General features: G+C 35.7%; 1 protein-coding gene across 2 annotated transcripts in view; it reads right to left on the reverse strand.

The window, feature by feature from the left end:
• Window positions 1–14228, reverse strand: part of ko (Stork-head domain-containing protein knockout) — a 229574-nt gene that overhangs the window by 166893 nt on the left and 48453 nt on the right. For both annotated transcript variants that reach the window (XM_089099352.1, XM_089099351.1), the window contains exon 2: window positions 11071–11287. In XM_089099352.1, coding sequence (XP_088955478.1) covers window positions 11071–11271 — 201 coding nt within the window. In that variant the 5' untranslated portion in view covers window positions 11272–11287. The remainder of the gene's footprint in view (window positions 1–11070; window positions 11288–14228) is intronic.

Genomic DNA, 14228 nt, shown 5'->3' on the forward strand with positions numbered 1-14228 from the left:
TTGACTGGAATATTTGGGGATAAGTTCAATGGGTCACAAGGACTTCGAACTTGTATAGTAGGGCCCCAAGAAAAAACAAATTAAGTCCGGCACTGTTTATCTCGGATCGAGTTGGAATTTTAAAATAAGCTAATCTCTAATTAGGGGATGTCAATGTGCAAAAATTAAAAACAAATTTCTAGAGTTTGGCACAAAATAGTTTGTATAATCTACAAGGGCTGAAGTCCTAAGAAAGTAGAGGGTGGCACCACAAAGCCATTTTTCGCTAACCAAAATGCCAGTGAGGTGAGTCATTATGGCACGTCTATATTGAAGGAAATAAATCTAAACAAAAGTGAAATCAATAAATTTTGAATTCAAACAGATAAACTATCAATCATTTCAATTGCACCTGAAACACAAATGATGAAACATTCACTCCCACCAAATTAATGAATTGCAAAACCATCATTTGCGATACAATTAAAATATTATTTGCAAATCTGGTTCATTATCATACATTTAAAAATCAAATTCCAGCACGAAATGCAGACATTACAAACAATTTTGAAACCTGAATTTCAACTCAATTCCATTCTCAGCCAAGTTGATTTCCGACTTTCTGAAGCCCGAAAAAATTTACAAGATTGCAGTGAAGTAATGACCCCAGACTCTTTTTTCAGTATTTATTGACTGCCCAAGAGGTCTGCAACAGGCACGTAGTTGGCAGAATTGGTTAACACATGCGATGAGAATTCATTTATATAATATTTTGTTGCTGAAATCACCCACCCACAGACATTTCTTGCAGCACCATTATTGTAAAAACAAGGCCGTATACAGAATTCTTTTTCCGGGGGGGGATTATAACGACCACACCCAAAAAGTGAAGCCAGGTTGGTTCTAATAAAATATACCAAAATATGATGACAATATAATACTTCAGTAACAAAGTTATGGAAAATACACCACAAAATTATGGAAAGCAGGCCTTCCAGAACGCATTATATTTAATTCAATTTTACCTGTACAGTAGTTTACCTCCCTGAGACGAAGATAATTATCTCCGACTTCAGATAGGGAAACCGGTTTTACTCAGATCAAGAACAACAGTGCGATCACTATAACACACAAGTACCAAATATGGTACCTTTGGGTTTTTACTCAGTTTTGCCCCTCCCCAAAAAAAAAGTGCGCTTAAGTACCCACTCACAAGTCTTGACATTTTGAAAATTACCCGCTGTAAGAGTGATGAAGTCATAAAACATAAACGAAGAAATAAAAACAAAAGTTCACGCTACAGAGACAACACTGCTTCGTGACATAAGAAATGATCAATGATCTTGTATTTTTCTTCTTAGAAGGGTATAGTAACCACCTAAGCTATTCAGAACCTCGAGCTAAGTTTAAGAAATATCCAGGTTTTGCATATTCAGTTAACAGCAAAAAAAATCAATTTAGACAGCGTTTTGTTACTGAAATCACTAACTCACAGTCATTTCTTATTAACCAGCACTATCAACCAGGGACACCATTAAAGGATGGGGTTTTTAATTAACCCCTATAATTTGAAAAATACCTTTTTGTGTGTTAAAAACAAGCGCGAAATCCCCCCCCCCATATTTTGAAAGATTTTTTGGGGTTTTCTTGTTGAAAAACAAATCACTATGTATTTTGACAATACTTTTTTTGTATCTTAATAGAAAATATTCTTATCCCCTATATTATCGTAGATTAGCATTCCTGCCCATAAGCCGACACATATTGAAAAAAATTGTTAAAATAATTTTGTAGTGTAACTCTTAGAACTACAGTAAATATTTGCAACCTGTCCGAAGAATCCCTGCGTGTTAATTTCACGAAATTTATTGGATTTGTTTGAACGAAAAAATTACACTGTGTTTGACACTTTAGAGATGGATCACTAATATATTCATGCCTTTAGGCACATGTCTATCGTTATATCTTAATCTTAGCATGTTATCCGTCTCTTTTAGATCTTATGCCCCAACCACATCGTAGAATTATCACACGTGTCAATAAAAAAGTGTCAAAATATTCGACACGTAAATGACACGGATAATAAATGGCAAGCAATTGGTTAGAAAAGCTTAACCATTGTTTTTTTTATTCCTACTATTCTCTACTGATACGATGTCTCTGCGTCTTTTGTTACATTTCTGTTACAGTGCCAGGGGCCCTCAGTGAAAAGAAAGCCAGCTTTTTTTAAATTTCTTTCGCAAAACAGAATGTCATTTTATTTTATCCAACAAACATTTTTCCATATTTATTGGGTACTTTCGCATTAGATGGGCCTCTCAAAAGAAGTCATATAAGAGATGCTAGATGCTTCAGTCAAACGGGCGTTGAAAAACCCGTTCTGATACACGATGATTCAAGACACCACTGAGAGAAACTTTGTCTAGCGTGGTTTTAATTGCGTATACGATATTAAACTGTGAATTTTTTAGAGTTTAGATGGGGAAAAGGTTCCTAGGTTAGGTTAGGTTACGTATTTAATATATGCAATTCTTTGCCTCCCACCATCCTAATTTGCAAATATATAGCCCAAATTTGTTTCTAAACTATTATATAGTCATCCTATTTTATTTTATTCCAATTACGTGCGACGTCATATACATGAATTTTTTCCCAAAATTAAAACCCTGAATGAATCTTCCCAAAGTTGTGGCCTAGCTTTATCTTTTTTAGTCTACCAATTTTCAGAAAAAAAAATATTACAGCTCCGTTTTCGAAAAAAAAATATAGACAAATAAATAAATATACATACCCACAATTATTGTTCGGGTAAAAATACTGTATAGAAAAAATACCGTTAAAAGCTTCCATCTTTTCTAGTTTCAAAAAAGTGTGCGTTAATTTTTTACTCTGAATGGCCAACCAAAAATTTTATGCTTGAATTCCGAACAAGACTCAGATCGACAAACTAGGAACGGTGCTCATAATTAACGGTGTAGTCGTCTGTAATTTTGATTTTACCGATAAGTATGCCGCCATAACGCTGTCCGGGCGTTAGTCTTAGGCTTACAGTTGTTACTTTTTGCGGAATTATTAATTGACTTAAAAGCAACAGGCATGGGCACCCATAAGGGGGCGTTAGCCACCCCCCTCTGGCTGAATGACGGTGTCATATATTTGTATTAATTAAAACCAAACTTTTTCCACAGAATAAGTTTTCAAAGAAAAGTAGAGCTCTATTAAGTCAAAAATGGGCAGAAATAAAGTCAAATAATCTTCAAAGCATAGAACTGCCACAAATCACCATTAAAAAATAAATGAAACCCAAAACAAACAGAAATTAGAATAAATAGCCGAGTCAAACTCAAAACGAGAAAAAATTAGCATTACTAGGGCTGACAACCCCCATGCTTTCTCAAGACCAGAACATAACTTAGGCTTTACTGAAAAACAAACACACGACTGTGGATTGTCAGTTTGATATACCTATAAATTCAAAACGAAGTGCCGATTATACCAGGTAAGCCCCCTCCTAAAATTCAGCCTATGGGCGCCCATGGCAACAGGTAGCCTATTGAAAGCCAAATTATAAACAAAAAACCCGAAACAAAAATGTTTGGTCATTTGATTTTCAATCCTTGCACATGTCCCAACCTAATATAAAACACTGTTTTCAACGTTAAACCACAGAGAAACAGAAAATTTACTTTTGAGAAATGTTGTGACTAAAAAATTGCGTTCATTTTGCTGGCTTAAAGTTTCATATAAAAGAACTTTTACTAGCTGAATATTTGATATAGCAACAACGGGTAAATACAACAAAGGGTAATAAAACTTCTTATGGAAACAAGAGAAGAAAGGAAATAATAAATGAAAAATAAAATAAAAAAGGTGAGAAAACGAGGATTTTGTCAGCTAGTGGCAAAACATAAAGACGAAGAACAAGCAAATTTCCACAAGGACCTCCGCCAAGTCGTCTTCAGTGCTAAAAAAAAATTGGGCTTAAAGAAATATCTCCGGTGTCTCTATTTATAGCACAATTTCTGTTTACAGAAATTTGGCTATAAATAGACACCGGAGATATTTTTTTAAGCCCAATTTATAACAACTTAGTTTCAAAAGACTCAATACTTTCCGCCCACTCTAATTTAAGACAACCGGCCCACATACCTAAGGAATATCAAAATTGCCGAATGGCGAAGTCTATTGGCAGGCAATAGATACTTATTCAATCCAATTAGTGATTGTTTCTTTCATTTATTTCTGACTCGTTTTTTTTCTTTTTTTTGATTCAGTGTCAATTCTGCTCTCGTTAGATTCACTTCGGAAGGTTTTTTTTTTTTTTTTTTTTTTTTTTTTTTTTTTTTTTTTGCACTGAAGACGAATTGACGAAGGTCCTTGTCCAAATATTTGCTTGTTCTTCGTCTTTATATTTTACCACTAGCTGACAAAATCCTCGTTTTCCCACCTTTTTTATTCTATTTTTTTCATTTATTACTTCCTTTCCTCTCTTGTTTTCATAAGTCATGTATAGCCAGTGTGATCTTGGAATGTATTTATAAAAAAGACTTCCCGTTCTGGTTCTGACATGCTCTTAAGGAATAATGTGATTATCTAAATGAATGTCACGATTGAGGTCACAAAAATAACCGATAGGGTTAAGGCAATTCAACACCTTTAAAATCATTTTGTAAACCTCAGAGTCGGCTAACCGTCTCAGAGACAAAGAGTCTTAGCGATTTTTACAGCACCTCAGGGAGCTCCCAAAGCTGCCAAATTACTCAAATGATATTGTTCATTAAATCTGAAAATCTCTAGCACAAAATGGGATGTTAAATGTTTTTTCAAAGATTTCCCGGAAGGCAGGCGTTGGTAATTAGTTCTGTCATTTATCAGGATAATAAATTATCCAAGCTCCACAAGTTACGGCAAGACCGCCCAATCAACTCCAGACAGTTTGGCTATACAAACTAAAACAAGTTTATAAGGGACGAGATAGGGCGAATGCTTAAGGTACCCCTCAAAGCAATCATGTTAACACGGAATTGAGAAGCTCCCCATCCACTCTTTTAGTCAAAAAGTTTTCGTTCTCTTTAAAGCTTAATATACCACAAAGAACTAATCAGGTTTTTAAAAGGGCGGGCCCATTGGTCTCTTCAGTCCCTTACGCTGGAGAATATAAATCCACTATACACCAATTTTAGTCTACTTTTACCCTATTTGTTACCAATCTTTACGCAGAAAATATTATTCCAGTATCCGTGATAACTAAGGAGAAAGTAATTTGTCTCCTGTGTTGGTCATCCTAAGGTTGGCATTGGCGGATCCAGGGGGAACGAGAAGGGCGCGTGCCCCCCTAGCGTGGTCTAAAGTAGTGTAATTTACTTAATTAACTCAAGCTTGCGTTAATTAAACTTGCTCCCAATGCAAGTTTATCGGATCAACCTATTTTACGCCCCCCCCCCCTAATTTTTTTATCGGTTCAACCTATTTCCCCCCCCCCTAAAAAAATCCTGGATCCGCCCCTGAAGGTTGGGGACGGGAGTTCGAATCTCGGTGTCACCAATTCTTTGGCTTGGAATGGGAAACACGAATGTGACTCAAGCTTAGCCGCCATGAGTCTGAAGAGCTTACGTTTAAACACATTCCTACGAAACAGTCAAATTTGAGAAACCAGTGAGGTGAAAAGCGTCTGGTACTGCTGCAAGTAAGTACGTCCAGAGCACCACAAGAATCATACACAATTATCAACTCTGTTATGTTCATTGATGGAGTTTGAGACACTAGTTCATGCTCCCTGATTGATTAGTCCTGATCCGAGGTACAGTTTGTACCTTATTTATTTTAAATCACGCAATTACTTCAAACAGCAATTGGGGAAAATTGTGTACCAGTTATGACAGCCCTATTTTTTCACAATATTAGCAAATAAGTGTACCGAAATGATAAGATAAATTGTGGATTTAACTCTTTCTAATTACCTGAACCATATGACGACTTCTTCAAGAGAATCGTTCAAAAATCATTCAACTTTAGCTACTAAAGATGACCAAATATGAAGCCCTAAGGGTGGAAATAGTTTACTTTCAGAAGATAACGCACCCTTGGAGGGAAAAAGGCAAAAAAGGACTAGTATTTGACTGCTTTATAGCCCAATTTCTTTTATATTCGTGTATGTCTGCCTTTGGCCGAAAGCAGAACAATGCAATCAGCAGCATTTTATCAGTCAGTCATATCAAATCTGTAATGCTTTGTGGGGGGTAAATCACACTGAATAAAACATCTGAGGCAAAAAAGGGGTGTGATAAAATCATCCATCAATAGGTGGAATAATCAGCAGGAAATAGACGTATATCTGATTGGATCGGAAAAGAAGTACTTACAACAAAGTTCATGACTAAATCACACAAGGTTATGCCTAAATCAAGCAATTGATCTGGGACATAATCGTAGTGCTTGCAAAAAAGAATTGGAAAAAGCAACAACAGGTGAAAAAAGGTAGGATTTCCTTTTTGACATACGATTAAGGAAAAATATGATTGGCTCAAAAAGATATGACGTCAGACATCACAAAAAGAAACCAATAGAATTAATCCACACTTTTTTTCATTGGAGTATAGGACAGTAACTTCTCTTTTTCTCTTTACACATTCCTACATATATAATAGTGAAACGCAATTAAACGTCGGTAAAGAAACAGTTGGTTTTTAAATCGACATTTACACATAGGCAAGGCCATATCTAGGATTTTTGTTCGGGGGGGGGGGGGGGTAGAGTTAGTTAAGGGGCCCAGAAAAAATACAAAACGCGTCAGAAACTTGGTTATTACATTTTTGGTACTTTTTTTACGAGTCGGGCAAAAAATTAAATGATGTTTAATCGGAAATAGTGCATAGAAAAATTCTCCTTTCACGAAATTTTCAAAACTGATTTTCAAATTCTCAAATTATAATGTTGAATCTGAGCAATAGTTACATGTACTTGTGTATTATACCGACCACACTCAAGAAGTAAAATTAGGATAATCATATTGAAATATACCAAAATATGATGAAAATATAATACTTTAATAACAAAATTATGAAAACTACAACAGAGAATTATGGAAAACAGGTCGCCCAGAACGCATTATATTAAATACCTAACCTAACCAACTCTATACATCAAATATTTAATTAAAATATACCTGCATAGTAGTTTATCTAACTCAGATTTAGCTGATTATCTCCGAGTGGACACTGAGAAGCCGGTTTTAAACAGATCAAGAACAATAGTGTGGTCGGTATAATACACAAGTACCTAGTTACTGTTTCTGAATTAGCGTTCATTAGAAAATCTGGTACTTTCCGGTTATTGGAAACTCACCCAAGAAGTGAAGTTCATACTAATAAAATATAACAAAACATAATGATAAAATGGTACTTTAGAAACAAATTATGGAAACCCAACCTAACGTAACCTTACCTACCCCCCCCCCCCCGCCCCCTAATGTGCAAATATATAGCCCAAATTATACAAGTCCAATGCATTTTGTCTAAGTCCAATGCATTGTATGATCCATCACTTGTTTTTGTAGCTATGAAACCGATTTTCTGAGATGTAACCTAATCGTAATCATTGAATATGTTTCCAATGACAGTACCGAAAACTTTCTCACTAGACAGTTTCATGAAAGACGTGTTTTTCAATTTCCGGTCAGTATGCACCGTCGTTCGGTCTTTACTGGATTGCAGCAATTGCTACAACCATGATAATAGACGGCTATTAAACCGGGCTGGTCTATCGAAATTTTTATTGAGATTAGAGAGGTCATAAAACTCCTTATTCTACTTAAAATATTTTTTTTTCGAAGTCCCAGTAATCCTAAGATGAATGAATCCCAGGGATCCAGTTACAGTTGTAATGATCCTGCGACCCTTGTTAGACCCAAAAAGCCACATAAGGCCCCTTACAAAACAAACATGTTTCTTTTTTTTATTGGGTATGTCTACCCTGAAGGTCTATTTTTGGATTCCTTGATAATTTTGAGCGAAATGACTGCCTCACAGTTTGATCCGAAGCTACATGGGATAACAGGGATGCCCCAATGACAAAAAGGTGCATGGAAAAGAGTTCATATGCCCTATGATTGTTTTCAACCAATACAAAATATTCTTTCATTGGTCTCACGAAATGAATAAGTAGCTTTGAAAATTCGAACACTGCATTATAACCAAATACAGGAATTAATCTCATTTTATAACTCATTTACAAAAAAAAATAGTGGGCGATCCGCCCTTTCATTTGGCCAAGGTTACATTTTTTTTTTCTAGGCCTCATTATTTTATGAGTAATTTTTATAGTCGAAACCAAGGAAAAATAAAAGGTTTATCAGCATTCGCTCTATCTGCGTTATAAATATATTTTTCATCCAGAAACAGGAAAAAATAACCACGGTAATAAAAAAGCCTCTAGTAATTCTTGGGAATAGGATTAGATTTCCCAGTCACGGCATGAAGCAATATACCACCCTATGGAGGGGGATCTAAGAAAAAGAATCCATTTTATCTCTCTATTCCATTTCTAAAGACGATCCCTAATTTATCGATCCACAAAAAATATCTTGAAAGTAAGCCTTAAGAAAGAGCAAATGAGCTATCCCACACTGGCAATACTTGACGCTAGAGAAAAAAGAAAAAAAAACATCAAAATAATTAAGGAATAATTATTCTCAGTTACCCTCGTTTCTTAGTTGCTTAATATATTTATGTTTTTTTTTTGTTTGTTTTTTTTTTTATTAAAGAAAGAGCAATAAAAAGCAGAACATCCACTCAAGGATCTGATGGAATAAATGGACATCGAATCGTTTCTAGTTTTTTTTTTGTTTTTTTTTTAATAAACATTGTGTAGGCAAGCCTTTCAAAATCCTTCCCGACAAAAACAAATATTAAGCCATTGGAATTCAAGTTTGCTAAGTTGCCTGGAGAATGATTACCAATACCGTGAATCAAACAGTTCGTGGTTATTAACTGTACATAAGGGGCGACACGAACCAACAGTAATCGAAACTCTAAAAACAGGATTTTGGTTTAAATAGATACATCAAAAGAATCAGATTTTTATGCTGGTTTCAAATATACAAGTTTCATCAAATTTAGTCAAACCCATCAAAAGTTACGAGCCTGAAAAAATTTGCCTTATTTTCGAAAAAAAGGCGGAAACGCCCCCTAAAAGTAATAGAGTCTTAATGAAAATCAAACCATCAGATTCAACGTAGGGACATTTCAGATGGAGGAAGGGACATTTCTATGAAGGGGGCGCCGGATTTCCCAGCATTATTTAAGAACGATTAGAAATTAAATAAAAACAAGTTTTTTCAACTGAAATTAAGGAGCAACATTAAAACTTAAAACGAGCGTAAGTTGTTACGTATATGAGGGGGTTCGCCCCTAGTCAATACCTCGCTCTTTACGCTAATTTTTTTTAGTACTTTCAAAAGAGCTATCTATTCTAATTAAACGGCCTTTGTGATACAGAGATTTGTGATTCGAACAAAATTGAAACTTGCGTAAAGAGTGAGGTATTGACTAGGGGGCAAACCCCCTTATATACGTAATAATCTATGTTCATTTTATATTTTAATGTTACTCCTTACTTTCAGTTGAAAAAACTGTTTTTTTATTCAATTTAACAAAGAATAATTGAAATTGCTGTATCTAGCGATTTCTCAGCCATCACTAATGGATAAAGCATGGTCGATAGCCATATATGACCCATCTACCTTAATAAAGCTATTTAAAAAAAAATTGGCGTGTGTGAGAATCTAAGGCATTAAATCATTCGGCTAAAATACCCCCCCCCCCTCCCGCAATAACTCGTAATTAAAAATGATGCCTGCGAAAGCTATAGATAAATCCGAGATTTGCTGATTGAATTACTTTATTCTACTTTGTGACAAAGGACGTATTTAAAAATAACACTAGTTAAAATGCGTATTCATTTAATCTTGGAGACATCTACGGGCCCCTTTTCTAACCAAAAGTTTCAACAGAAGTTGGTTGAGCTCTACAAGTAAAGCTAAAGCAAAAACGTGAAAGGTATAATGGAACTGGGATACTGAGGAAGCTTGTGTCTATTGATGAACCCCTCCCCCGAAAAAAATAAACTGCTTACGTACTTGTTATACTTAATAAGATTTCACAAAGTTCAGCTTTAGAAGAAAAATTAGCTTAGATCTGGTCTTAAAAAAAAGTCGCTAGTCAATACTGTTATAATTTCTATTACGTGACGAACAAGAAACAAAAAATCTATTTATTCTAGCCATGAGCTGCTCAGGTTTCGATGGATACCACTTTGGGACAGTGGCGTCAATTCATGGAAATTAGGGGGGGGTCAAAATGTAGTTTTTAGAGTCCAGGGGGGGCATTTTTTAAAATCTAGAGGGAGGCAGAAAAATCTTGTGGAGTCAATGCCCCACTTCACCCTCGAATTGACGCCATGCTTTGGAAGTCAAGAACAGCCACACACAAGAGCATGCTTATCAGGATTCATATATCCACATTGCGTCGGCTGGACATCAAATTTACGTATCTCCATAATTGTTAATTTTCAGAGGAGCAGAAAAAAAAGCATCACAACTTTTTTATTTTCCGTTTTATAACCGTAAAACAGAAACGGATAGATATGTATTGGTCTTACATATCGATCCGTTTTTGTTTTATGGTTATTGGAGGGAAATAAAAAAGTTTTTAGGTTTTTTTTTGCTCTTCTGAAAATTTACAATTATGGAGATGCGTAAATTTGATATCCGACCGACGAAAGGTTAAATCCAGGCCAAAGTAGGTGCCATGTTATAAGTTTACGATTAATCTTAACCTGAAGAATAACCATTGTTAAATTGTTTAATAGTATGAATGAACTTTTTAAAATTCAAATTTGATTAGTATTGTCTTCACGATTTAATTCTTAAGACCAACTCGTTATTCTTGCAGATGTAACAACAGAGACTAAACTAATAAGAGAAGGCAGAGAGAAATAGAGAGGGAGGAAATAGAAACGAAAAAGAAGCAAGAGGTATTTTCGAAGACCACACTGCCTTTCCAGCGTGAGAGAGGGGGGTTAAAAGTAACTAACCTGGAACAACTTCAGTCCATTCGCAGTAAGAAGGTAGCTATCTTCTTCAGTTTCATTTGGAGTGCCGGAATCTCTACTTGTCGAGCTACAGTCTAATATTGACGAAGCCTTTTTTTCGCACGGTCGATAAACTCTTTGCAGTTGAATGGCAAGGCATCGCTCAAACAATATGATGCTCTTATCTGAACTATGTATCATCATGGAATCCTCGACATCCCTGAGAAGAAATCGAAGAAGTTAATGAGACCTCATGCTGCGTTCACATAAAAGGAGCTACAATCTCTTACCGTAGTTTTCTCACAAGTAGCGGAAATACGAACCTTAGACATGTGTATTACTTGAAGTTACCAGAACAAATAAAGCATTCCAAGCATAGTAAACACAGCAAACAATAGGGATTATTAGAGAATTCGGTACTTGATCACTATATGGGCCTTTACAAGGGAACCAGTCACGAAAAGCCCGTTTTTGACGGGTTAATTCAAGACACCGAAATACAGTAATGCAATGCTTAGCGTGGTTTTCAATGCGTTAACTATATTTAAACTGTTGTTTTTTGGGGTTTAGGGGGAGAAAAGGTAGAAAAGATACCTAGGTTAGGTTACGTATTTAATATATGCTATGCTTTACCCCCACCCCCCGAATGTGCAAATATATAGCCCAAAATTGTTTATAAACTATTATATATTCAACCTATTTTATTTAATTCATCAGAATTAAACAAACTTCACTTTTTAGAAAGGCCCATATGATGCCCAAGTACCGAGAATTCTTACAAGGTCTTTAACGCAAGATAAATGGGTAATCTTCCATTAGCTGGACTCTTTTTATATCTCAAACTCGTGGACGTTGAAAAACCCGTTTTTCAGCGGGATGATACAAGACACAGCTGTAGTTTAAAGCGTGATTTAATTGCGCATACGATATTTAAAGTGATGTTTTTTTGGGTTTTGGGGGAAAGAGGTACCTAGGCTATGTTAGGTTAAGTATTTAATATATGCTTTGCTTTGCCCCCCCCCCCCCAGTGCAAATATTTAGCCCAAATTTGTTTCTAAACTATAATATAGTCATCCTATTTTATTTTATTTCATTAGCATTAACCAAACTAGCACTATATAAAAGAGTCCAGCTAATGGAAGAGTACCGAAAAATGTTTATGAACCCAAATCAAGGACGGCACCAGGAAATTTTGGCAGGGGGGCCGGGAGGCAACGAATAGATGTGATAGTAATTAACTGAAGCACTTAATTCGTAATAATATCTGCACTGACATAGAACCGGTTTTGAACAGAACCGAGGCCATACGGAGAAAATGCACAAGGGCATTTGCACAAGGGCATTGAGGGTCCCCAATTCCCACCACATGATGTACACCTCAGGACGCCACATGTGCCACTAAGTCCTCCCACACTTGGCACAGTTTCTGCTTTGCCTGGCAGTTTTCACCACGCTTGACACGCGTCACCGGGTGTACATTATTTCTGAAAGAGGGCACCCCTCGCACATGGGCCTTGGTTTCATAGTAAAACTTTATATTGTCTTTTCCCTAGGGAATGGAATTGTCCTCTGGACCCTGTACAGGCATAATACCTGAAAATTTGAATGTTTGCACATTTTTTTGAATTTTTCTTACAGGGGGGGGGGACTACACTAATCCCCTTTCCCCAGTGAGCAGGAATATTTTTGAGATTCAAACAGGAAAAAATAGTCTTGACCAATAGTCAAAATTACAGTCACAAAGTTAGCAGACAATGTATGTAGCCCTATGTTTGTTTCCAGTCATAGAGAAAAAACTGATTTATGGAGCCAAAAGCTGAAATTCTTTCAATACACATGTAAGACATATAAATAGAAAAGCAAAATAAAACACAAAATAAGGATATTCAAAAAGTGCTATCCGCACAAACCTACTTCGAGTAGTGATCATTTCTTTTGTGAGTAGCAGCCAATGGGCTGCACATGTCAAGGCAAAAAATATACCTTTTATATAAATAGATCTCTCCACATCTGTGTAATCTATAAGGAGATATGTTTATAAGTAGATCCTACATCTATATATTAGGATGTAGAAATATACAGGCATCACATCTTTCATATGTAGGCAAGTCGGCTGACACGTTTTGTAGCTATTATTAAATAAATAAAGGAATAAAATATAGAAAATTCATAGCAAACGTTTTTTTTTCTCAAAGGGAAAACTATTTTGTTTTCAATGAAGTATTAATTAGTAAGACATGTGTATTTTTAAGTAGGATTGAACATGAAATAGGTAAAAGAATGTTGTTTTTATGCTAGAATTTTGTTTCATCCAATCTGGAATAGGTTATTTTCCCAGAAAAAGCGATAGTTATAGATGAAGCTGTGTGAAATAACATTTGTTTTTTAAAGAACTGGCTTGGATTGAGTACTTGATAATTTTTAGTCAAAAGTATAAAAAAGAACTTTAAGGAACAAAATTATAATCTTACTCAAGGGGGGAGGGGTCACTAGGACATGCACTTATTCTATGATTTTCTACGCCGATAAAAAAAAAAATTAATGAGACAAAATTGCGACGGAATTTGTATTGTGACAATTAAAACAAATAAGCGTTATAAGGGTTTTTTCATGTAAACAAAAGATAGCAAATCATAAATCCTTTAATATTGCGGCTCATTTACCTTGGCGGCAAAGATCAAAGACAATTCATCGGGATTATCTGCTGTACTTGCGTGTATAAATAAACTGAAGTTCTTACAAGTCCAATTTCTCATGAAATATCACCCAAGGGGCTCGCAACTAGGTCGCTTCGTTTACACCAGTAATATGAAGACAGGATCATATGTACAGACGTAAGGACATAGGGTCTTGTGCATATCTTCTTGCCAAATTTTTTCGTTCTGTTCTATATCCCCACCTTCTTATAACATATAGGGCAAATGGCCCTGGGTTGGGTCACTCCATTTATACCCGAGAAAACGCGGCACAAAAGGTCAAGCGTAAAATAGACGGATGTTTTTTGCGAATGTTTGACAGAATAGGAAGAAAGTGTTCGATCTAATATCAAACAGTTCGTGGTAACGAACTGTAAGTAAGGAGCAACCCGGCTCAACAGTAACCGAGACAGGTATGTACGCATGAATTTGTTTCGGGGGGGGCCAAATCCTTCAAACCCATTA

This window comes from Artemia sp. Qi Xiang Cuo, chromosome 13 (genome assembly GCF_049724085.1).
Source record: "Artemia sp. Qi Xiang Cuo chromosome 13, ASM4972408v1, whole genome shotgun sequence".
NCBI classification, from domain to species: Eukaryota; Metazoa; Arthropoda; class Branchiopoda; order Anostraca; family Artemiidae; genus Artemia; species Artemia sp. Qi Xiang Cuo.